This window comes from Arvicola amphibius, chromosome 9, assembly GCF_903992535.2.
Source record: "Arvicola amphibius chromosome 9, mArvAmp1.2, whole genome shotgun sequence".
Taxonomy (NCBI): domain Eukaryota; kingdom Metazoa; phylum Chordata; class Mammalia; order Rodentia; family Cricetidae; genus Arvicola; species Arvicola amphibius.
Window position 1 is genome coordinate 34155406 of NC_052055.2, and position 26601 is coordinate 34182006.

General features: G+C 45.0%; 1 protein-coding gene across 1 annotated transcript; it reads right to left on the reverse strand.

Annotated features, from left to right (window-relative positions):
* Window positions 1-944: 944 nt before the first annotated feature.
* On the reverse strand, window positions 945-4816 carry LOC119823655 (lymphocyte antigen 6I-like). Its single transcript, XM_042055719.1, has 5 exons — window positions 4776-4816; window positions 4432-4502; window positions 3183-3416; window positions 2124-2267; window positions 945-1779 (listed from the first exon to the last, which is right to left on the reverse strand). Coding segments are annotated over exons 1-5 (675 nt in total). The 5' UTR covers window positions 4778-4816; the 3' UTR covers window positions 945-1555.
* Between the last annotated feature and the right edge of the window lie 21785 nt (window positions 4817-26601).

The window sequence follows — 26601 nt, forward strand, 5'->3', positions numbered from 1 at the left end:
GAATGTGTCTCCTATCAGAAACATGTGTGCATTACTTCTCTTATCTTTAACAATTCCAGGAATGAGTCACGAAGAATTGGGGAGTATCTGGCGGGGAACTGGTCGCGGGAAGCAGAACTGTTTCTCCAGAATCAATTGTTCCAGATCACTATCCTGAATAATACTTGTGTCCAGCCCATCACCCTTAAACAGTTTTCTGATTGGCTATATTTCCGCTTTCTCCTTTTTTAAGGAATGGGTGGTGGTTGGGATATTTCTGGCATGCTGTCTGGGAGGATGCATGGTCTGCTTGTGGCTGATTTGCCGTCTTCGAGCCCAAACAAATAGAGATAAGGTTGCTGTCCTACAGGCCTTAGCCGCTTTGGAGTGTGGTGACTCTCCTCAAATATGGTTATCGGTTCTTAAGAATCAATAGGCATTTGTCCTGCATAGCCTTTGCACCCCTGTAGGGCTTGTTCCCATTGCACCAGGGAAGGTATGCTGAGACAACACTTGAGATACTGCCTTTGCACCTCCTAGGGGTTTGTCCCATTGCACAGGAGAAGGAGTACCACGAGCCTGGGCCTCCCTTGATCGGCCCCCACATCATGAGGTGGGAGCCAGAACGGGAATAAGACCCCTTGTTGCCTACTTTGCTATAAAAACTAAAAGGGGGAACTGCAGGGAGCCGATTTGCCGGCCACCATCACAAGATGGCGCTGAGCCCCTGCAGCGCCGAGTAAACAACTCCATATTAGGCAAGGCTCTAAACAGAACCTCCCGCAGGCATGACCCGTGTCCACTCTCCCTATATAAGCGGCTGCCGTTTAGTGCTCGGGGCCCCTCGCTTTCAGCTCTCCCTTAACCAAGAGGCTCCAATAAAGCGTGATTTGAGAAGAATCCTCGACTCGGTGGTTGTTCTTCCCTGCTGGCCAGGGGGGTTCGCCGCACATAATAAAAAAAAAATCTGGCAGGGCAAGACCTGTCCACCATTGAGGGCTCATCTCCTTGGCTGATCCCTTCCCCCAACACAATCAAGGGCTCTTGGGAGATGGAGGAACCCTCTCTCTGCTCCCAGTATCAGCTCTGAGGGAAGGCCCACCCAAACCGAGGGATACGCCAGTCCGATCTGGGTAACATGAGATAGCTATGGGGCTGGCTGGAAGGGCAGAGATGTGGGTCGGCAGTCAGGCCTCAGTGGACCCAGGGTAGCAAAAGAAAAGTGAAGTTCTTGGCTAGGAAAACAAAGGGTTTATTGAACTCAACTTTGAGCGACATGTAGGGGAAACCCGCAGGCGCTCAGAGATTTATGTGTAAACAACGTGGGCACAATGCCTTGGAATCCTTCCCCTTCCCGGTACTGTCCACATGCCTCCAGAACGGAGAACAGCAAGCCGCAGCAGAATGGCATTCTGAAGGACGTGGTGATGGGGGCTATACAGTTGAAGCAGAGTGGCCCACACCCTAACCCCACTTCAGGGTTTTTATAACTCATAATTCATCATGAGAGGGCTCCAGGAAGGAGTGATTACACATGGAGATAGGAAGATGAGGGCGGGAGTGGCAGGAAGGACCATCACAACCAGGCCTGCAGGAGGACCGACCCAAGGCTGAACAGAAGCACCCCTGCCAGGGTCCAGATGCTGCTCCCAGTGGCACCTGCTGCACTGCAGAGGTCTGTGTTGCAGCAGGAAATCTCGGATTTGGCGGAGATACCCATGAATTCCAGACTTCCAGGATACCCCTTATCAGGGCAGGTGGGCAGGCAGAACTTGTTTATTAGTGTCATTTTGTAAGATTCTGTAAGACATCAAGGAGTGACCTCACAGGGTATGCAGGAACAACTCAGCACCCCAAAGTCTGGGGCACTTGCCACCAGGTCTGGATGGCCCAGCCTTGCCTCTAAGGCACATTGAAGTTGGACATGGTGGCTCACACGTGTAATCCCAGAACTTGGAAAACTAAGGCAGGAGAATTTTTATGAGTTCAGATCCATCTTGGGCTACATGGCAAGTTCTAGAGCAAGCATGAGGGCTGGAATTTCAATCATCAGAACCCATGTAAAAGATAGGCAGGCATGGTAGCCTACTTGTGATCTTAGTGCTCTCAGGCGGCAGACACAGGGAATCCTGAGGTAAGTTCACTGGCTAGACTAGCTGAATCTGCAAGTTTGGGGTTCAGTAGGAGACCCTGCCTCAGTAAATAAAAGTCCTCAAGGAAGATGCCCGGTGTCAACCTCTGGGCTCCACACACTTGTACCCCTAGTGCACCCACACATGAGAACTTGTCTACACACATGCACTTACACACCATGTGCTGGGAAAACAGCTCAGTCAGTAAAGTGTTTGCCACACGGAAGCATGAGGACCCGCCTTCCATCCCCAGCACACATGCAAAAGCCAAGCGTGGGAGTGCTGCATCTAATTTCTGTGCTGGAGAGGTGGAGCTTTCACCAGCCCCACTAGCCTAGGGGACAAATCCCAGGTCCCACATGGTAGTTCACAACCACCCGTAACGGCAGTTCCAGGGAACCCATCAAACATTCCTTTGCATGAAATGAAATAAATAAATCTTAAAACTAGACAGTACCTGAGGAATGACACTTAAGGATGTCCTCTGGCCTCGCCATATGTGCACACGCGTGCACCCACACTCATAGGCAAACACTATACACACACACACACACACACAAAAGACATGGTACAGTGCAAAATCACCCGCACGGTGGCTTAGCACAAAGGGCAGCCAGGAAGAACTGTTCCCCAGGAAGTTGTATCTAGGAGACCTACTCCAGGAGACAGCCAGGCTGTGGGAAGGAGCAGGAAACCGGATAGCTTTGTCTATCTGGAGGGTGTGCCGGAAAACTGACTCAGGGGTGGGGGGGATCTGCTGTGTCCTAAGACATTAGGACCCAAGTCTTTCCTTCAGCCTAAATCTCCTGATTCCTTCATTATATGCAAAGAGTCACTAAATGCCCCCAGTTCTCCAGGTCCTTGATGGAGCCTGTAGGGCCCTAGACATAGGGTAAGGACAGAAGCCCCACATGACTAGTACAGGTTGGGGAGGGGAAATGATACTCTCCATGCATGCCATAGGGGCAGCCCTGCTCAAGAATCTACCTCCCAGCACATACCTGGACCCCAGGGCACAACCCACAGCCCGCTGTCCCAACAGGAGCCCCACTCCAACCCCAGGAGGCCCCTACTTGGAGGGAGGGGAACTATGGCCCACAAACAACTGTAGCCCACAAGTGCTTGGAACTTTCCTCCCAAGTCCCACCCCGCTACACATCTTCATACGGGCCACAGAGAACTCACCCATAGTGGATTCCACCTCCTGAGTAACGCAGACGCCGTTAGTGTAGGGGCAGGTGACTGGTTGGCAAGAGGTCTCAACTATGGGGAACCCCGAGCACTGGTAGCAGCGTAACCCCTGAGCTGAGAAACAGGCCAATACATGAGGGTCAGGGCATGCTCTTCCTAGACCAGACCCCTGCTCTGCCCCTGGCTTTACTTCCTCACAGCTGCTGGGCTATATATAGGACCAAGCAGGGACACCCCTCCTCAGTCACCTCCACCAAAAACAGGCGTGAACCAAGAGCCACAGCTCTTCAGATAGGCTGGGTATTGCTGTCGCAGGCAGGCAGCCAGCCGCAGAACAGACGTGGACCCCAATAGGTAATAGAGAAACAGTCCCCATAGCAGGAGGATTTGGATACCTAATGTCTGCTGAGATGATGAGTGGGTGAGGGAGTAGGTACCGGGGCAATACAAGGGCAATACTCCGGATGGGGAAGGCTGTTCGTTCTGACCTGTTGTATAACAGGGCACTGGACTTCCCAGAAGACAGCTGCAAAGTCAGGGTTCACCATGAGACCCCCCCTTATAACAGGTGTAACTGTAAGTATGGAGGTTTCTGGGGGCTCTTAAAGAAGTTCTAGCACTGGGGTCTTCATGTGGCTGGCTTAGAGGATACAACAGAGTCGAATGTAATAATGTAAGGAATGCCAAAACTTGAAGGTGCCAAAAACTCCTTGACTTGGCAGTTGGGCCCGGAAAAGAAGCCTCTACCAGCTTGTGTACATACAGGCTGGCTGGGAGGCAAGGGCAGCAGGGTACTCTGAGGACAGGGGCCCTTGGTGGCCAGGGTTTGCTTGGGCCTCAAGAAAGAAACGAGAGAGGGATGGAGGGTGCAGTTATTCTGAGGCGATGGGTCCTGAGGAGTGTGGGGCCACAGCTCACAGACGGAGCAATGACATCCAAGACCCTACTAGCACATTGCGAAAACTGCAAGGCAGTTTAGAGGCCCAGGAAGCCACCCCAGGACATGAGAATTCACCCACCATCAACCGACCCACACATGGCACCCCCATGACTCCAGTACACCTCAGGCACTGGGCACACAATGAAAATGCCAGTGTACCCTCAACTCTGAGGCCCTTTTCCGTCTCACCTTTCTCTGCAAACAGTAGGCTCACCAGCAGGATGAGCACACCAGTCTTCATAGTGTGGGAACTGTTCGTCCTAGGAGAGGGGGGTACACAGACAGACCTTAAGAGTTGGAGCCAGTTAATAGCAACCCCCCCCCCAATCATATCCCTGGGGCTCTCACATGTCCTGGACATGGCTCAGTCACCCAATCTTCCCCACTGGCTTCCCTGAGGAATAGGCATCTGCCTCTCCTGTACGCTGAGCTTTTCCTTCCTAATCCCCAGCTTCCACCCACAATCATATCCATCCTGAGGTCCTCTCCCTATGCGTGCCACCCAGCAGCCCCATCCTAATTCCTTTCCTCACATCCTCTCTGTGACCAGGCTGCAGGCAAGTTGCAAAGTTCCAGCTAGATGTGGGCAGAAATAAGCAACTCAGTTTATACCCTCCCTCAGCTCCTCCCAAGTGGTGATCCTAAAAAGGAAGGGTTTCCGGTAGATACTTCCTCCAGATTATGTTTATTGCCTAAGAATTAGCTAGGCTCCTCAGAGACCTGGGTGAGCCATATCTGGCCAGCTATTAGGGAGGGACCATGCTGGTACTGGAAGGCTAGGAAGAGCTGTTGAACAAGAGGGAAGTGTTCAGTGTTGTCTCTCATTCAGAAAGCAAGGGAAGGAGGCAATTTACCCAGCCTTTTCCTGTTTCTAAATGAAAGGTATATCAGGGTTACCATGACTCAGAGCCCCACTGCCTTCCTTACTGTAAGCAGGTAAGCAGCTGACAAACACATAGGGAGCTTGACTCTGGTGAAGAAGCCCCCAGCGGGGTCATGTACTCATAGTGTGAGAGCCCTGAGCCAAGAACTGATAACTGGGGTGGGAGATATTAGGCAGTGTTTCATATATTTAGGTGACATCTGGGGCTTCAGGTGCCACTGGCATTTTGTGGCTAGAGCCAGGCCCAAGACAGTTTTATGCAAAGGATGAATGACCTTAGTGTCCCCACTACTGCCCAGAGTGGGGAGACCCTGCCTTGCAGAAACCTTTGTTTGTTTTTTTTTTTTTAAATCATGTTCATTTTCCCTGGCAATCCAGTTTGGTATACTGCGTGTCCCTCTATCTATGAGGTCCGGGTCCAAGGTGTCCCACAAAGGACCTGAATTTTCTTGACCTTGAAGTCACCGCCACGTGACATGGCATTTCAAGATTTAAAACTTTTCTACAATGAGCCAAGTATTGATAGCAGCTGGGGTTCAGGCCTGGCACGAGCAGCAAGCCAGAGACTGAGTTCCCTAACTTCATGGAACTTAGAGCCTAGTGAGTGGCCACACTTAGTGCCTGCAGGTGACAGAGATGAGACCAGGAAGGCTGGGTCCAGAAAGAGAGCTGAGCTGGAAGATCATCCTGAGACAACACAACAGCAAAAGAACAGGTGTACTCAGAGGCCAGAGGTCAATCAAGTCCCAAAGAGGAACCCAGAAGCAGTAAAGAGGAGCCCATTCACTGAAGCAGGGTAGTCTCCAAAGGGAAGGAAGCCAGAGGCTCAGAGAATGGTGGTAGATTCTCCCAACGGAAGCTACAGGGCGGAAACAGGAGTCTCTTTCTTTCTAGGAAGGGCCATCAATTGTTTCTGGCTGCGGCTACCTGGGTTCCTCTAACTCCGGGGCCCAGGTTGTCTAGTTAACACACAGCTCACACCTTAACACCAGGAACAGCCCCTCCCTGCCACCCTGCAATCTCTAAGGAAAGCAGACCAGTTCACCACCAGCACCACTCCACCCCTCCCCACCCCGGAACAGTGGTGGGAGGAAGAAAGAAAGTGGGAAAAGCTTTCTATGTGACACCTTGTCACGCTGCCCCAGGCATCGGCTCAAGTGCAGGTGATGCCAAGAGCAGCAGCCGGCAAGCGCCTGTTTGCTTAACATATTCCGTGGGAAAATGTGAGCAGACATAGGGCATCAATGACAGACCCTAGTTACCATCCCGCCCAATTTTATCTTGGTGAGCCAGTGTGTTTCTGGGGTTTAGTTACGGAGCATAGGTGAGGTCAGGTCACTGACAGGAACATAGACAACGGTTATCGCTTATAAATAGGTAGTAGGGGACCGGTCCCCCGAGGGGTGGTGGTGGGTCACCGGAGGCCTCAGCAGGAGACAGACATATAGCTACAACATGCAGAGAGAGTTTGGGTATAGAGTTTGTTTAGTGGGTTATGGAGGGGGAACAGAAGGGGAAGAGGAGAAGAGGAGAAGGGGAGGAAAGAGAGAGGCAGAAGCTGCCTCTCCAGAAGAAGGGCAGAGAGAAAGGGGGGGGGAGGTTGGGAGTGGGTGGAGCTTTTCTCTTAAAGGGACAGGTTACCCAGGAGACAGACCAGGCCAGCCAGTTACAACAACCCCCAAGCAGTTGCCTCTCCATGACATCTCATTCCATCAGTGTTATGGAGTCCCTCTTTCATGTAATCTTCCATGTCCTCTGTATTCTAATATCTTCTGAGGCCCCTTGTAGCTGGAAGAGAGCAAGAGGGAGTTATGACCAGAACCCCAGGTGAGGGTTCTCCCGCCTTCTGCTCAGGGTATCTGGAGCTCATTATCAAAGACCTATCACTGTTTTTGCTCTTCTGACTCCCTTGCTGTGGCTACTGGGGCAAGGTGATCTCTGCTCCAGAGACAGCAATGGGACCATCACCTTCTCTTTGGAGAAAAAGGACTTATAACTACTGCGCTCCCCACTGTTTCTCTAGCATTCTTAAATTAGGGGTTCTTTTTTGTTAGTCTTCTGGCCATTTAAGGGGCAAGCCACGCCTACTCTCAGAGGACCCCACCCCCAACCCCTCTTGCCGCCATCTTGAATCTCTCTTTCCCTGTCCCTTGGTGTGTGCACGCCTGTCTTTCTGTCTCTGTCTCTGTCTCTGTCTCTCTCTCTCTCCTTTAAGTAATAAATGTCCAGTTCTACGCCTGCCTACTGTGTCTATGTGCCTTTTACCCACCACATGTCCAAACCTGCCACGAGCTGTCTCTCCCTGCTCGCCACATGTGGGACCAGCTCGCCCAGGATGAACCACCCTCCATTAGCCCCGGGGATCTTGGGCGACCTGCTCGGGACCCGTGAGTCTCTGCCTTGGGACTGGCAGCTCCCAGAGTCCGCTGCCTGCCTACAGCTGCCGCCTGGGACTTTATAGCATTTTTTTTTTTTAAAAAAAGAACAACATTTTTCTTTTCTTTTCTTTCTTAGCTTTGGTTTTTTGAGTTAGGGTTTCTCTGTATAAGATCTTGGCTGTTCTATAGTTTGCTTTGTAGACAAAGCCAAGCTGTCCTTGAACTCACAGAGATCCACCTGCCTCTGCCTCCCAAGTGCTGAGATTAAAGGCGTGTGCCACCACCGCCCAGCTTAAACTAGGGGTTCTAATGAGTCCTCCAGTTTCCACCCAGTACCACTGATGAGTAGCCAGCTTTCCTTAGTGGTGGACTTTTGTCCAGATGATTGACAGGCCCGCTTAGATTAACTCTTCAGGGAGAGGACAACAGTGTGCTTCTGTAATCTTCCTTTGGGCTTCCACCCAGAGTTAGGGGTACCAGATGTGGTCAGGCCTGTGTGCCGGAAGCCAGGTGTTCAGCAGAGAGGGCTATATGAGAACACACACCCAGCCCTCCTCTTCCTGCCACCCTGCTCAGCGAGCCACCTGACTGAGTCACCCTGCCCAGGTCAAACATTAACTCTAGCGCATTCCTCTGTCCAGAGAATGAATGATCTCTGTTAAGTAGCCAAAGTCACGTGCCTCCCTCTGTCACACAGCAGTAGTTAAAGAAGAGGTTCACTGTTAATTAATTGTACTTCCTCAGAATGCAACGCCCTCCGCCCCACCTGGCAAAAACCAGAGACCTAAGGAAGGCCACTTGAGTGACAAGAACAAAGTCGCTAACTGGTGCTGTGCTGCCTGCTGGCATTCAGGAATCTCTTGCCTGAAGAAAGACTCAACTCAGTTCCTCTGTTTGTCTCAACTCCTCACCACTCCCCAGCCCCCAACTTAAAGATTAGAAAGCTATTTAGCTGGAGAAGTCCCAGTAGCTGAATTCCTACTGGCCTGGGGCCCAAGAGTGAGAAACTAGCCCTAAACCCCCGCTGGACCGCACCTGGCCTAGCTCCAGAGTTGTTAGCAGGAGTTTCTTTTTACAGATCCCTTTGTCACCCTATGTGACTCTTGTCTGAGAGTTTCCCAAGGATATAAAGCCTATGCAAAACTTGGTTGGGAGGGAAACCCTGAAAACTGTGGTATCCCTTTTTATAGAGACTTTGCACTTGGCATAATGGTAAATATGGGGAAAAAATAAAATGCTCTTGGATGAAGGGAAGGTGCTTCAGTCCATCGAGGCTGGAGATCCCTTGCAGCCACAAAAGGCTAAGTTCATTCTCAAAGTGTCTCTGAGCTTTCTTTTTTTTTTTTTTTTCTGAGCTTTCTTTTAACAGACCCATGTGAACCCACAGCTGCGATAGCCTGCCACAGACCCATGTGAACCCATATTCTCACCGATGATAATCTGCCACAGACCCGTGTGAGCCCACAGCTGCACCAATAGCCTACCACAAGGCTCTCATGATCAGTCCTGGACCACACCTCCCATTTCCTTGGCAATACCCTGATTTTCAAAAAATGGGAAACAGCGCAGTTGCCCCTCCTTAAAATTTGAAATTCCAAATACAGGGAGGAGGGTAGAGGTGGGAGGGGTTTGTTTACATTCACTAACGGAAAGTTGTCTCCTTCAGTGATTTGGAGAATTTTATAAAACCGCTTTTATTTAACCTCTCTCTCCCTTTCCGTCTCTCCCTCTCCCTCTCTCTATTGGTTTTTTTGAGACAGGCTTTCTCTGTGTTGCTCTGGCTATCCTGGAACTTGCTCTGTAGACCAGGCTAGCCTCAAACTCAGAGGTCTGCCTGTCCCTGCCTCCTGAGTGCTTGCTTGGACTAAAGACTTAGCTAATTCTCTTCATTTATAGACACCGTTGCAGGATTTGGGGGTCCAAAGATCTGAAATGCACCTCTGATTCTGCGTGGAAACAAAAACTATGATCATCCAAGCACAATGCTACCCTTTCCCCTAAGAGTTAATAGCCTATCACAGCCCGGAAACGGGGCAGCAGGGACAGAGAGAAATGAACATGCACTTGTTTATGGGCTAGCTAGTGCTCACCTCAGTTTCTCCACTTCTATGTGTAGAGTTCAGGGCTCCACCCACAGTGGGTGGGGAATGTCACCCACAGTGATCTGGGTGTTCCCAGATCTGTAGTACAGAACTTGACTCCCAGCTCTGAGAAGTGGTAACCCAGAAGTGTAGCCTAAAATAAAGCTTCTCATGCTAAGTTTCTTTCTGTCACAGAATTGAAAATAAGTGGGTAAGAGCAGTAGCTTCTGCCCTTCTTCTGCTGGGAATACAGTTCCTCACATTGTGGTGACTGAAAGGTTTTTATACCCCTATAAGTCACTGGGCTGACCCAATAATCCAAATCAGACCGAATCAAACCAAATTAGAAAAAGCCCAGGTTTAATGGATGCTAGCATTACTGGGTGGGCTTCCGGGTCCTCAGAGAGGAGATGGGGAAGGAAGAGCCTCGAAATCACGTGTTTGTTCTGGGGGGGGGGCAGTTTAAATAGCCTGTGGGCTGGTATCTGAAAATGGGAAAGGGGGCAAAGGAAAAGCTATGCTTTTTGTGGTAGGACTCAGAAAGGTGGGCAGACTCAGCACGCAGGGGTTTTGAGAAACTACATAGACAGAGGCGTCTATGTGGGCACAAAGCTTCTATGAGGCTAATTATGTCTCCCGTCTGCTGAACATGTCTTTAGGAGAATCAGCTTTGTTGAGATATGGTTTCCTGTCCTGACAACCCACTTGGATTGACACTCTAAGGGAATGGGCAATAGTAGTAGATGTAATTTTATCATCTTTTGGGCAATTTAGGATGTTGAGTTGAATGGGAGTGGGGGGTCCTTGAGTGGAATAGAGACTTCTAGCTTCAGGCAAGCATAACTTGGGGGGAGGCAGTGGCATCTAGAGTCCCAGAGCACCAGCCACTAAAGCCACTCTAGGTTAACGGCTTCTGGAGTTTTTGTCTCGTGACCTCAAATAATGAATTTCTCAGCCAGCAGAAGGGAGGGGGTATCAGAGAGAAGCTCTATGGCAAGTGAGTGTGAGCAAGCAGAGCATATAACATATACCAAGAGCAGATCCCTGAGACAGGGCTGCAACTGAGGGCCCTGAACTAGATTAATAAGACGTTGCTGGGTTGAGGCATGGGCACAGGATAGTCAGTCCAGTTGTCCCCTCAGCAAGACACTTACGCTCCTTCTATCCTGGTGTCTGGACCAGAGTTTTGCACACATCAAGGCCCATAAAGTGTCTAACTCTGTATAACTTCTGGGCAGTAGCGCTCGTTACGTAGCTTTACGAAATGAGAACAATCAAAGCAAAAATCAGACATGAACCAGTGCTGAACATGAACATTTTGGGTAATACTGGCCCCTAGCCAGGAAAGACTTCTGATAGAATCAAGGACATTTCTGACTTCAGACCAAGATGGCACTGATTGTCAAGGAGAAGAAGCAGAAGTGCAGTTTCTTTGAGGTCCTGGCCTCTATCCCGGGCAGCTAGTTGTCAACTCGACATAAGGTGTAGTTACCTAGGAAGAGGAGTCCTGATTGAGGAATTGCCTCCATCATTTTGGCCCGTGAGTGTGTCTGTGCGTTGTCATGACTGATGATTGATGTGGGAGACTCCAGACCACTGTGGGCTGCACTGTACCTAGGCAGGTGGGCCGAGGCCACAGAAGAGAGCTAGCTGAGCAAGTCAGGTTGAGCAAACCAGTGTGCAGCATTCCTCCATGATTTCTGCTTCAACATCCTGCCTTGAGTTCCTGCTCTGACTTCCCCCAGTGGTAGATTGTGATCTAGAAGTGTTGAAATCAAAAAAAACCCTTTCCTCCCCAAGTCGCTTTTGGTCAGGGTGTTTCATCAAAGCGACAGAAAGCTAACCACTCCAGAATTGCCCAACCAGTTGCTTTCCCACGTTCTCATAAATGTCTCCACTGAGTCAGAGATAGAGTGCAGATCTCATTCTTTGGACCCAAAGTCACATAACTGAGCAAATAAAAGAATTGTTTGGAAAAAATGAAATAATTCCACAAAATATTTGGACTTCCCTTAATGGACCTCAACAAAACCTTGCTACCTCCACCTTCCAACCTTCCATAGGATGCAGGGATAGCCCCCTCCCAGGGACTTCAAATTCTCATGAGTGTGTGTGTGTGTGTGTGTGTGTGTGTGTGTGTGTGTGTGTGTGCGCGCGCGCACGTGCATCCAAACCTGATGTTAGGAAAGAGTCAATCCTGACTGGGCTGCATACCTGCTAATATTTATTGAGCTACCAGGCATGAGGGCACTATGTCAGAAACAAATAATCATGTGTGTGTGCCTTTCTACAATGTCAGAATGTATTGAATAGCAATGAATTTACAAGATAGGTAGGTGGTTTCAAAGGCAGAAATATGCCTAAATATGACCACTTGCTAATCTCAGGAGAGGCTAACACAGGCTCTTTTATTCCAAGCTTAATTACCAGCTACAGAGGTCAAAGGAACAGGCAGACAGAAGCACAGCACGTCCAGACAGAGGGTGACAGATTAATTCTCAGATCACACAGCAAAGATAGACAGACAGGCATATAGATTGATAGACAGATGATAGATACATAGAACATAGATATGTCACTAGATAAGTAGAAAGATCAAAGATAGATGATAGAAGATAGATAGATGACAGAGGATAGATAGGTAAATACATGATAGATAGAAGATAGAACAGATAGATTAGATAGATAGATAGATAGATAGATAGATAGATAGATAGATAGATGATAGACAGACAGACGGACGGACGGACGGACGGACAGATAGATAGATGATAGAAAGATGGATAGAAAGATGGATGGACGGACGGACGGACAGACGGACGGACGGACAGACAGACGGACAGACAGACAGATTTGTAGGCTATACAATGGCTATAAAGGCCACTACAAAGCTCGAGAGGTTCCAGAAGCCCTGAGAGGCGGGAAGCTATGGCTGCTAGAGTCAGACTGTAGGGCAGGAGTTAATTCAACTACAGAGGTCAAAGGGCAGACCAAAGAAACAGACACAGCACACCCATGCAGGTAACCCAGAGGACTGCAGATGGTGATTTGCGTCAATAGCCAGGACTCAGCAGAGCTGAAGTCATGGGACAGTCAAGAATTCACTGCCTGTAGGTGAATGTGCACCCAGTAGTCAGATGGCAGGTCAATGAGGGCTGTCACCGACACTGTGCCGTCTATTTCCTTATGAGGTCCGGGTGAGGGAGTCTTTTTCTTGGTCTTTTCTTGGTCTACTCATTCTCAAAAATTTCTTGGGTCTGGTTTCCTGGATATGGTTTAAAATGTAGCTGTTGTATAGAACTTAGATAAAGCTTGTCGAAAATATTTTTGTTGTTGTTTGTTTATATTTTGTTTTGGTGAATTTGAGACCGGATCTAACTGTGCAGCCCTGACTGTCCTAGAACTATGTAGACCAGGCTGCTTTTGAACTTACAGAGATCCCCCTGCCTCCGGGAATGCTGGGATTAAGGGTATGAGCCACCACACCTGATAAAAAAATGCATTTTAATTCTCGATTCTGGTAACTGTTTTTCTTCTGAAAACCCAGTTTATTTTTCCTGTTATAGAGAGATCTGGTCCAGTGTTATCATATTTTCTACACATGCAATAATTTACCAACATTAAGCAAGTATGGTACAAAACACAAAATATTTAACCACGTTTTCATAAACACGTGCCAGTTTTTGTTCTTGTTGTTGTTGTGTTTGTTTGCTGGGGGTGGGGTTGTCTGCATATATGTCTGTGCACCATGAGCCTACAGTACCTATGAAGGCCAGAAATAAAGGGTGCTGAGGCCACGGAGCTGGAGTTGCTACAATGTGGGTGGGTACGAGGAACAGAACTCCAGCCCTCTGAGGAACAGCCAATGCTCTTAACCACTGGGCCATCTCCTTTGTATTTTGGGTTTAGTTTTACCTTACACAGATCTCCTTATGGCATATTTTTAATATTTATTTATTAATTATGTATACAATATTCTGTCTGCCTGTATGCCTGCAGGACAGAAGAGGGCACAAGACCTCATTACAGATGGTTGTGAGCCACCATGTGGTTGCCGGGAATTAAACTCAGGACCTTTGGAAGGGCAGGCAATGCTCTTAACCACTGAGCCATCTCTCCAGCTCCCCTTATGGCATGTTTTAATGTCTAGCTTTATCCTAGTCTCTATTTCTACTTTGAAATAGAGACAGTTAGGGCAGACTTCCCAGACTAACCTATAATACAAACCCTTTGTTACCACAGATAATTTCCTTTTTATCAGAAAACATTTCTGAGCCTCTAACTACTCGTTATCTCTTTCTTGCAGTTGCCGGTTCCTTTCTCTTCAGTTCTATAAAATTCCTGATGCAGTTTATGCCTTTCTCTTACTGCATGGGAGCATCAGTGCCTGGCACATCTGTTTGTGTTCTGCCCTGCATAGGAGCATCAGTGCCAGGCACAGCTGCTTGTGTTCTGCCCTGCCTTTTACAGCCCTACACAGGGAGCCAGAGGAAGCCAGAGCAAAGGCCATTTTAAATTGTTGGAGTTAAAGTCCATAGATTCTCTCTCATTTTTTTCCCCTTTTAGTCTTGAATGCTGGACTTGAGAGTGATGCCCAGGGTTGACTTCAGGCTCTTTGGTCCCTGTTGGAGTGGTGTTCCTAGAGGGAAGTCCTCTCGGGTGATTCTGGAGAGAGAGCGAAAAGGCTTGGCTATTATTTGATTTTAAGATTAAGACAATAATGGGCAGAGAATGTGTGGGCACCAGCAGTACTTCCGTCACCAAGAAGCAAAAGATTAATGAGAAATCGATGTCCAAACAACATCTTAGATGGATTTATGTCTAATGTGAGGGTGACCTCTTGAACGGTTGAGAAAAGATATCATAGTCCTTACTTTTTTTCTTTTTTAGTTTTATGTAATATGAAAGAGCCACTGGTATCCTCATGTGCTTCAGAATATTTTTTAATTTTTTGAAATTAAACTATAATGACATCATTTCCCCCTCCCCTTTTCTCCCACTAATCCCTGCCATGTACCCAACATAGTCTCTCTCAAATGTATAACCTCTCTTATGTAATTGTTATGCACAAACACACACACACACACAAAACACAAAAGTACATGTGCGTGTACATATATAGTCCTAACTATATAAAATACAACCTGATGCCGAGTGGTGGTGGCGCACGCCTTTAATCCCAGCACTCAGGAGTCAGAGGCAGGTGGATCTCTGAGAGTTCGAGGCCACCCTGGTCTACAGGGCTAGTTCCATGACAGCTAGGGTGTTTGAGTTAAGGCCTCACTCCATAGCCCCTGGCATCCCTATATCCAAAGAGTCTGGAATGTTTGAGTGCAAGTTCCATCCCAAGCCCCCTCCCCTGAGAGTTGCCTCAGTCCAGACTCTACCTCTGAGAAAGCTCGCCAAACGATGATCCCTCCCCAGAGATGCTCAAGACCACTCCCTCAGGGTATTTAAATTGTTCCCCAGAGAACAAACATGTGGTTTTCCGGTCTTTTATCCCTGTCTCTTCTCTGAAGGGCTGGAAGGCCACCTGAAAGCACTGGTATCCATTAAACCTGACCTTTTTCTAATTTGGTTGGATTTGGTCTGATTTGGATTATTGCATCAGCGGAGAGGCTTATTAAAGGGGCACCAAAACTTTTCATAGGGTTGTTGCACAGAGAAACCCTGTCTCAAAAAACAAAACTAAAAATCAACACAACCTGCTCAGTCTGTATAATGTTATTTGTTTGAGTCTGGTTTCCGAGCTGACTACTTGGTATTGGATAACCAGTTTGGGAGCTCTTCCTGGGGGACGACTATTTCCTGCCCTCCAGTTGCCTGCAATCCTTCCCTTGCCTGTCGGTCTTCCTTGATAGCTTGGCTAGTAGTGTCCTCTGTGTTCAAGTCTTATTTAGGTAGTCATGTTGCTGAGACTCATGGGTATGAGAATATTTCCTGCTTGTCAGGTCGAAAGGAAACTCCACTCTCCCAAATTCTGATGCCTGTTTCCTTCTGTCCCCAAAATAGCCATTCCTCATGGCTGTCAGAAGGGACAAATGGCTAACCGTGGTGCCTATCAGGACATCAAGCTCACGCTGGCCTCCAGGATCCCTCAGTACCTGTGTCTCCTCTCAGTTCTTCTCACCCCTCCCCATCCTAAATTTCTACAGCTCGAGGGTTTCTCTTCCCTTGCTTCTCATTCCTGTAGAACCCGGCCGTTCTAGCCACGAGTGCTCTTGGTCCCCTCTCATTTGCCTCTTTTTGTTCTCTTTCTCTTTTGTCTTCTCTTTCTCTTCCTCTTTCACTCTTCCCCTTTCCCCTTCCCCTTCCCTCCTCTCATTACCATGTTTGGTCTTCTATTTTCTCTCTTTGCTCTGCGCTCTTCCAGATGTCTCTGGCTGTTCTCTCCCTCATAGCAAGAAAACAAAACAAAAACCTTCTCCTCAACCATACCATGGAGCGGTTATGTTCTCACTTCATACACTGTTCCCAGAACAGCCCCTGAGCCTTAAGCTTCAGAGTTGTGTTATAAGCAGACCAGTTTGGGGTGGGACCCCAAGCGATCACTTGCTCTCTGTGTTTTGGTTAGCTGTGATTTTTCTCTGCCCGTCTCAGCCTGTGAAAAAGGGAAGTGCTTTTGATGAGAGGTTCGCAATACACTGATCTGTGGGTTATGGTCATTGCTTTCTGTTCCTGTGACGAAACACCATGACCAAAAATCACTTATGGGAGAAAGAATTTATTTGGGGTTATGGTTCTAGAGGGTTAGAATCTATAAGGGTGGGGAGATGAGCCAGCAAGCAACAGACACGGCAGAATCTGAGCCGTTTCAACAAGAAGCAGAGAAAGCAAGTGACTTGAAACCCACACATAATGACTTAACTTTGTCCTTCAAGGCTCCACATCCTAAAGGTTTCATCACCTCCTTGAGGAGCATCACCAACTGGGGGCCAAGTATTTACATACATGAGCTTATGGGGGACAAGATGCAGTCTGAAAACCTGCCACTTTATACAGCCCACAGTTGACCTGGAGCAGGGACACAGCCAGACTTCAACTCCTTCCTGTCTCCACTAGAAAGTGAATCCTCCCTTTCTGCCTAGAACAAAAGCCCTGGTAACAAGAATCTGTAAACAAACATTGTTTCTTACATTGTTCTGAAGGAACAACTCTGATCTCCCAGACGGTCTTTGAGGGGAGGCCAGGATCACCAGCCCCAGGGGAAAGTTCATAACAGACTTCCTCCTTCTACATAAAGGACTCCTATGCTTCCCTCCACACTCTTCCAGGAACCAGGAGCATGGGTCCTCACTGTGGTGACTGACAAGAAGAAAGCTGTCTCACCTGGGACAACCCTCAGCCTGATACTCTCCAACCAGCTCCTTCTCCAGCTCCCTCCTTTTGCCTGCCTGTTTTGAAGGCAGGAAGACATGCTGTACTGTTAAAAATAAGTTTCTGTTTCTATTTCCTGGAATTTAGACATTCTCAACCCATGAGCCTGATTTGTTTCCGGGAACACCCAAACCCTCCTAACCCTCCCTAGTCACCCTAACATTACCTAATCAAATAGCTACCACATGGTGACAGCTGCTGTTTGTTTTTTCTTCTCATATTTTTATTAATTGTTTGGGAATTTCACATTGTGCACCCTGATTACGCTCACTTCCCAGTCCTCCCAGGTTCATAACCCATCCTTGTGGCCTGTCCACCCCCCAAAAGTCCAATTTGTGTTGCCCATATACTCACTGGAGCATGGTCAAATTCCCAGTGGCCAGACCCTTAAACAAAACTGAGTCCTTTCCCACCAGCACTCCTGCCAGCAGCCAGCAGTTGTGGAGTGCTACACTCCAACATAGTTATCACAATTTTTTTTTTTTTTTTTTTGGTTTTTTGAGACAGGGTTTCACTGTAGCTTTGGAGCCTGTCTTGGAACTAGCTCTTGTATACCAGGCTGGACTCTAACTCACAGAGATCCACCTGCCTCTGCCTCCTGAGTGCTGGGATTAAAGGTGTGCACCACCACTGTCCAGCAGTTATCACAATTTTTAAGAGTCCTTTGATGACTTTCTGTTTAGGCTGCTACTTTGTTACAGTTTTGGTTTGTTTATTGTTTATTGTTTTTGTTTGTTTTTGCAGGGGAGTGGAGGTAGGGATGCCTTCTATGTTCCTTTTTCTCAGCTGTGGGTCTGCAGTCTTTGATACAATATAAAAGTAGCTTCCTTGTCCTAAACAGTCCATGGGAGCATGGATGATGGACTTGCACACGGTTTCTGATGATGGCATAGTGTTGTTGTAATGGTCTGTCCTGTCTCTTTAAGAGACAAGCCACACCCACTGCCCCTCCTCCACTGAGGTAAGCTGATCTTCAGCTTCCAGCCTGAGTTTTTCCTTTTCCATCTCTCCCCTAAAGAGGCTTCTGTTTCTCCCCACTTCTCCCCTTCCCCTGTTCTGTTTCTCTCTGGTGCAAGAGGTTCTTCTGTCTATGTGTTGCTTTCATTTGGTTGAATAAAGAAACTGCCTTGGCCTTTTGATAGGGCAGCACTTAGGTAGATGGAGTAGACAGAACTGAATGCTGGGAAGAAGGGCAGATGGAGAGCCGCCATGGAGCTGCCAGAGACAGACATACCGAATCTTTCCTAGTAGGTCATGTGGGTTAACAGAAATGGGTTAAATCAAGATGTAAGAATTAGCCAATAAGAGGCTAGAGATAATGGGCCAGGCAGTGATTTAATTAATACAATTTCTGTGTGATTATTTCAGGTGTAAGCTAGCCGGGTGGACAAAGGGACCCTCTCTCCATTTAACCTCCCCCATCTCTCTCTTTCTCTGTCCCTCCCTCCCTCTCTCCCTGCCTCACTTCCTCCCTCTCTCCCTCCTCTTCTCCTTCTCCCCCTTCCCTTCCATAACCAACTAAATAAATATCCAACCTCACTCTGCATGGTGTGTCTATCTGTCTGTCTCTTGCTGGCCACCCGGGACCAGTTGCCTTAGGAGACCTGTAACATGGTTGTGGTCTCCTGCATTGTCCCTGCCTGGGACTGGCTGCTCTCGAGACTCCCTGCCTTCTGCATGCCCCTGCTCAGGGACCTGTGGCATGGTCTCATGGCCCGCTGCCCTTTGAGCCATCGGGAACCTGCAATATTTTTAATTAATCCATTACAGTTGTGTTGTATTTGTACACAGTATGAAGATGTATTGTTGTGATTGGTGTAATAAAAAACTGAATGACCAATAGCTAGGCAGGAGAGGATAGGCAGGATTTCTGGGGAGGAAAGGAAAAGAAGAAGGAATCTAGGTGCACAGGGAGTCACCCACCAGATGTAGAGGAAGCAATACAGAGATGAGGTAACAAGTCACATGGAAGAACACAGATTTAAAAATACAGGTTAATTTAAGTTATAAGAGCTAGTTAGGAATAAGCCTAAGCTAAGTCTGAGCTTTCATAGTTAATAGTAACTCTGTGGCTTTTTTTTATGAGCTGGCAGCTCAAAGAAAAGTCCGACTACTAAACCCAGAAAGACAAATATAATATGTATTCACTCATAAATGGCTTTTAGACATAAAACAAAGAAAAATCAGCCTACAATTCACAACCACAGAGAATGGAGACAACAAAGAGGACCCTAAGAAAGACATACATGGATCTAATCCACATGAGAAATAGAAAAAGACAAGATTTCCTGAGTAAATTGGGAGCATGGGGATCATGGAAGAGGGTAGAGGAGGAGGGGGAGGAAGGGAGGAGAGTGGGAAAAATATATAGCTCAATAAAAATAATAAAAAGGTACATTAAAAAGAATAATAATATAGGCAGTCTGGAGGTCAACTGCTCTAACCCAGGATTTGTCATTGCTGCTATTTGTGCTGTGTAACACTCTTGAATGTCTCTGGAAAGTCTATGTATTTTGCTTTGAAAGCCTATAAATAAGCTATATCTATAGTTGCTAAAATAAATAAATAAAAGAAAAGTCTGACTACATGTGGCATACAACATGGAGTCTCAAATATCCAAACACAGGGCCTGAGACAGCTAAGAAAAGTTTTGATCAAGGAGCTGGATGAGGCTTTCTAGACTTGCAGTCTCTCAGTTGAGCCGGGGCTCAGCATACAGAGGTACAAGTCCTGACTGCTGCCTGTGGACCAGCCACCAACTCGGAAATGAGCAGTGGATCGACTGGCCCTTTAAGGCTTGGTTCACATGATCAGAGGATGGTGTAGATACCCAGAAAGCCAGGTCCAGACGCAGAAAATCTCTTAAAAAAGTACAACAAGCCTAAAAAGATGCTTAAGTGCTAAAGAAAGAAAATAAGATGGCTATAAACAATCCTAGAAAAAAGTAGTTTAAACATAATAAACTCTTTAAAGAGAGACTAAAGTAATAAAAAAATAAGACATGTAAGGATGGAAAGTATTATAACAGAGGGAGCTTAGAACTTATATGGTGCTTTGTTAATTTTGAAACTTTGTAAATGCTAATGAACAGAGAATGGCAGCTGCTGAGAAACATTGGATTCTGGAAGGGACTGCTGAATTAAACCAGCCTGGATACTTTAGGGATGTCTTGGCTTCAGAATGGAAGTCAGAAAATGTGGTGTGTTGGGGGAGAGCTTATACCGTTGTTTCCATAGGAAACGAAAAGCTAGGATTCCTTCAAAATTAATAAAGATCAGGCTTGACTGTGGGAGACCTCCTGAAAATCTTGGCTATAGACATGAAGATGAAAACAAAACAAAAAACCCCACAAGATGGGTGAAATGTATGCTTATCCCTCTATGTGGGAACAGCCCTGATATTAAATGAGACGTGATAAATCTTGTTGGCTACAGAGTACTCATGACTTTTTATTACATGCCATCCTTTTATATGACTGGCTAGAGATTCATATTACAGTTTGGCTATATAGTCCAAACAGATTTGTAAAGTTATCAGATATCTTTTACCTGTTCAATCATAAAAAAATCATCTTTAGCTTACTGTGTACACTGTACATTCCATACTTGTGTTAATACAGATATATATACATATATATGTATATATGTATATGTATCCTTTAAAATCAATATGTTTTCAGAAAAAAAGGATCAGATACCAGTGAAGACAAGTAACCCAGGTGATTGGATCTGGTCTCTAAGAATGCCTCTGTTATGGTTTCCTCAAAATTCTGCATCCAGAACAATATCAAAACTGCTAACTGAGATGGTCCAGTCTCGCAGACTACTACAGCCAAGACTTCAGATAAGTTCTACACTTTCCCATCACACAGAGACTAAACAAAAAATAATGCAACTCCTGTACTAGGACTTGACCATTATCCCAATTTTCTAAGAGTCCTCTAAAGATGTCATCACCCTTAGATATCAGGAAGCAGTCTAGAGAACATGATGCCTACATTCTCAAGAGGTTGAGTGGGTGGTTTTGATTATTTGGTGGATGTTTGTCATCATTTAGGGGGTTGGTTAGAAGTTGCTATTGAGGCAAATCCAGCCCTGGGAGCCAACCAAGTCTGTGACCTCCACCAGAACCAGAGTGAGACTGAACCAGTTACCTAAGATACAGAAAGAACAAGCTCTACCAGGAGCAGAAGCCAGGAGCAAATCCAGTCCCAGGACATGGGCGGATCAGGATTGAACCAGGGACCAGATCCAGAGTCAGTGATCTCCACCAAAACAGATCCAACTCCAAGCCAGGGACTTCTGCGGGAGGAGATCCAGATCAAGATGTACAGAGACAGATCAAAGCCAGAAGCCTAGGCCAAAGTAGACCTGAGACAGCAAACTCCAAGGGAGCAGACCAAAGCACAGGAGCACTGAGCTACCTCCAGGAATAGGAATAACCAACGGGGTAACTAGAACTGTGACACTGACTGTACCACGAGGAACAACCATCTGAGCTTTGGATTCACTGACACCTAGAAGATTATTCAACAGAATCTCAGACAGCCCCAACCACACCTATTAGAGGAAAAGATAAGTAGAAAAGGTAAGATCGCATGCTACAACACAAAGAGCAACACAACAAAACCTAAAGACCCTACAAAAGCAAGACCTGAACAACCAAATATGGATGAACCAGAAGAAAATTGTCTAAAAAAATAACCTCAAGAGAACGTTTGAAATTCTTAAAAATGAAATGAGAAATTACCTTAAAGAAATGGAGGAAAAAACAAACACAAAATCAAAAGATATCAGCAAATCACTTAAGGAAAACCAAGGAAAAGAACTCAACCATATAAAAGAAACTATTCAGGACTTGAAAACTGAGATAGAAAAAATAAAGAAAACACAAGCCGAAGGAATTATAGAAACAGAAATCATGAGAAAAAGATCAGGAACAACAAATGTAAGAATGAACAACAGAATATAAGAAATGGAAGAGAGAATCTAAAACTTTGAAGATAAAATAGAGGGAAATAGACTCATCAGTTAAAGAAAACATTAAATCTAACAAAGCTTCACCCAAAATATCCATGGAATATGAAACAACATAAAAAGGCCAAATCTTAGAATAATAGGTATAGAAGAAGGAAAAGAAGTTCAACTCAAAGACACAGAAAATTTATTTAACAAAATCATAGAAGAATACTTTCCCTACCTAAAGAAAGATATGCCTATGAAGATACAAGAAGCTTATAAAACACCAAATAGACTGGATCCAAAAAAAGTCCTCTCGCCACATAATAATCAAAACACTAAACATACAGAGTAAAGAGAGACTATTAAGAGCTGCAAAGGAAAATGGCCAAGTAACATATAAAGGTAGACCTATCAGAATTACACCTGACTTCTCAGTGGAGACAAAGAAAGTGGAGACAAAGGTCAAGGTCAAGCATAATTATGCAGACATAATGCTTAAGAGACCACAGATGCCAGCCTAGACTCCTATACCCAGCAAAACTGTCAATCACCATAGAAGAACAAAACAAGATATTCCATGACAAATCTAGATTTCACCAATACCAGCCCTACACAAAATACTAGAAGGAAAACTTTAACCCAAGGAAGATGGCTACACAAACAAAAACACAGACAATTGATGATCTCATTACAGCAAATCCCAAAGAAGATAAAAAGCACAAATTAACATCACCAATGATGAAAACTAAATTAACAGGAGATAGCAACCACTGGTCATTAATATCCCTTAATGTAAATGGACTCAACATGCCCATAAAAAGGTACAGGCTAACAGACTGGATAAGAAAACAGAATATATCCTTCTTCTGCATACAAGAAACACACCTCAACCTCAAAGACAGACATTGTCTCAGAGTAAAAGGTTGGGAAAAATATACCAATCAAATGGACCTAAGAAACAAGTGGGTGTAGCTATCCTAATATCTAACAAAATAGACTTCAAGCTAAAATCAGTCAAAAGAGACAAAGAAGGACATTTCATATTAGGCACAGGAAAAATCCATCAAGAGGAAATGTCAATACTGAACATCTATGCCCCAAATACAAGGGCACCCTCATACATCAAAGAAACACTTCTAAAGCTTAAATCATACATTAAACCCCACACACTGATAGTGAGAGACTTCAACACTTCCCTGTCACCACTGGACAGGTCAGTCAGACAAAAAATGAACAGAGAAATAAGAGAACTAACAGATGTTATGACTCAAATGGACTTAACAGACATCTATAGAATACTCCATCCAAACAGAAAAAAATATACCTTCTTGGGGGCTGGAGAGATGGCTCAGTGGTTAAGAGCATTGCCTGCTCTTCCAAAGGTCCTGAGTTCAATTCCCAGCAACCACATAGTGGCTCACAACCATCTGTAATGAGGCCTGGTGCCCTCTTCTGGCCTGCAGGCATACATGTAGACAGAATATTGTATACATAATAAATAAATAAATAAATATTTTTTTAAAAAAGAATATACCTTCTTCTCAGCACCTCATGGAACCTTCTCAAAAACTGACCATATATTCATAACAAAACAAACCTCAACAAATACAAAAAAATTGGAATAACCCAATGTACCTTATCAGATCACCATGGTATAAAATTTTACCAATGAACTTCTACAACTTATAAACACTTTCAGCAATGTAGCAGGATACAAGATTAATTCAAAAAAAACAGTAGCCCTCCTGTACACAGATGGTAAAAGGGCTGGGGAAGAAATCCGAGAATCAACACCCTTCACAATAGCCACAAATAACATAAAATATCTCGGAGTAACTCTAACCAAACAAGAGGAAGACTTGTATGACAAAAACTTTAAAGCAATCTACAGATTCAACACAATGCCCATCAAAATCCCAGCAAAATTCTTCAAAGACCTCGAAAGTCTTAGAACTTTCTTTGAAGTACTCAACTTTATTTGGAAAAGCAAAAAACCCAGGATAGCCAAAACAATCCTGTGCAGTAAAAGAACTTCTGGAGGCATCACAATCCCTGACTTCAAACTCTACTACAGAGTTACAGTACTGAAAACAGCCTGGTGCTGGCATAAGAACAGACAGGAGGACCAATGGAACTGAACAGAAGACCAGGATATCAATCCACACATCTTCGAACATCTGATCTTTGATAAAGAAGCAAAAATATCAAGTGGAAAAGAGAAAGCATATTTAACAAGTGGTGCTGGCATAACTGGATATCAACATGTAGAAAAATGAAAATAGACCCATATCTATCTCCATGCACAAAACTCAAGTCCAAATGGATCAAAGACCTCAACATAAAGCCAGCCACACTGAACCTTATAGAAGAGAAAGTGGGACGTATACTTGAATGCATTGGCACAGTGAACCACTTTCTAAATATAACCCCAGCAGCACAGACACTGAGAGAAACAATTAATAAATGGAACCTCCTGAAACTGAAAAGCTTCTATAAAGCAAAGGACATAGTCAACAAGACAAATGATAGCCTACAGAATGGGAAAAGATCTTCACTAACCCCACATCAGACAGAGGTCTGATCTCCAAAATATACAAAGAACTCAAGAAATTGGACACCAAAAGATCACATAATCCAATTAAAAAAATGGAGTACAGACCTAAACAGAGAACTCTTAATAGAGGAACCTAAAATGGCTGAAAGACACTTAAGGAAATGTTCAACATCCTTAGTCATCAGAGAAATGCAAATCAAAACAACTCTGAGATTCCATCTTACACCTGTAAGAATGGCCAAGATCAAAAGCACTAATGACTACTTATACTGGAGAGGTTGTGGGGGAAAAGGAACACTTCTTCATTGCTGGTGGGAATGCAAGCTGGTACAACCCCTTTGGATGTCAGTGTGGCGATTTCTCAGAAAATCAGGAAACAATCTTCCTCAAGACCTAGTAATACCACTTTTGAGTATATATCCAAAGGATGCTCAATCGTGCCACAAGGACATGCTGCTCAACTATGTTCACAGCAGCTTTGTTTGTCATAGCCAGAACCTGGAAACAAACTAAATGCCCCTCCATCAAAGAATGGATTAGAAAAAAATGTGGTACATTTACACAATGGAGTATTACACAGCAGAAAAAAAATAATGACTTCTTGAATTTTGCAGGAAAATGGATGGAGCTAGAAAACATTCTTTTGAGTGAGGTAACCCAGACACAGAAAGACAATTATCACATGTACTCACTCATAGGTGGTTTTTAAAAATAAAGCAAAGAAAGCCAGCCTACAACCCACAATCCCAGAGAACTTAGACAAAAATACTGACACTAAGAGAGACTTACATAGATCTAATCTACATGGGAAGTAGAAAGTAGAAAAAGACAAAATCTCCTGAGTAAATTGGGAGCATGGGGACCTTGGGGGAGGATTGAAGGGGGGATGGGAGAGGCAGGGAGGGGAGAAGAGAAAAATGTAGAGCTCAATAAATATCATATATATATGTAGCTATTGCTCATGAGCAGGGAGGATGCTAAGCAAAGGAGATTAGATTTAGAGATCTCATTCTGAAAAGAAAACAGGGGGATATAGAAATGATAGGATAAAAGAGTAGATTATTGAATCTGCTTTTAAAATAAAAAAGCAACTACTAGTCTCAAATATTGTACATTGGTATGGATTTTTGTATATTGATACAAATTTCAGGTTATTTTTGTTATGCTCTGCATATGTTTCTAAGCTTATTTAAGGTATTTTATCTATGCAGTTTGTTTTAAAATGTAATGTAAAGTTTTAGTCTTTAAAGGCTTATTATTACAAACTGTTTAGGATGATTCAGAAATGTTGGTTGATATACACACAAACAAAAAAACTGGACCCAGTGCATTGTTTTTACATATTTGCTCACACACACACACACACACACACGTATGTATGTATGTATGTATGTATGATATATATATATATATATACATGTAACAACTATAATCAAAGAAAAAGTGGCTACCAAGTCTCCCACTCTCAAAGAGGACATGGGTAGGGTTGGAGGTACAAAAGGGGGGGCAAGCAATGTAATTCTATTTCAATTGAAAATACAGTTTTTACAAAAAGGACTAAAATAGAAAAAATTTAAAATTTGTTTAAGCTTTAAAAAAAGAAATGTTGGTTAGTAGTTAATCATCTATAACAATCAAACTTGCAATCTTGTAGCTATGTTTTCAAGGTTAAACAAAAATATATTTTAGATAAATAGGTGGTCCTTAAATACTTCAGAGATCTACAGAATATGGCTTTTTTTTCCCTTCTTTTTCTTTTTTGGTTTTTTGAGATTTGGTTTCTCTGTAACTTTGGAGCCTGTCCTGGAACTAGCTCTTATAGTCCAGGTTGACCTTGAATTCACAGAGATTTTCCTGTGTCTGCCTCCTGAGTGTTGGGATTAAAGGTGTGTGCCACCACTGCCCAGCCAGAATATGGCATTTAAGATGTTTTAATAACATAAGACCTTTTGTGACAGTGAGAAACATATGTTCCTGGCAGCACTAATTACTTCAAAGAAGGATGATGGGCATTGAAGAACCATCATATGGGGTTTGCTTTCACTTGTGACAAGGTTAGTCACTAGAAAAGAAACTGCCTTTGCCTCGGCTACCGACAGTATACTGTCCATTGGACAAACAAGAC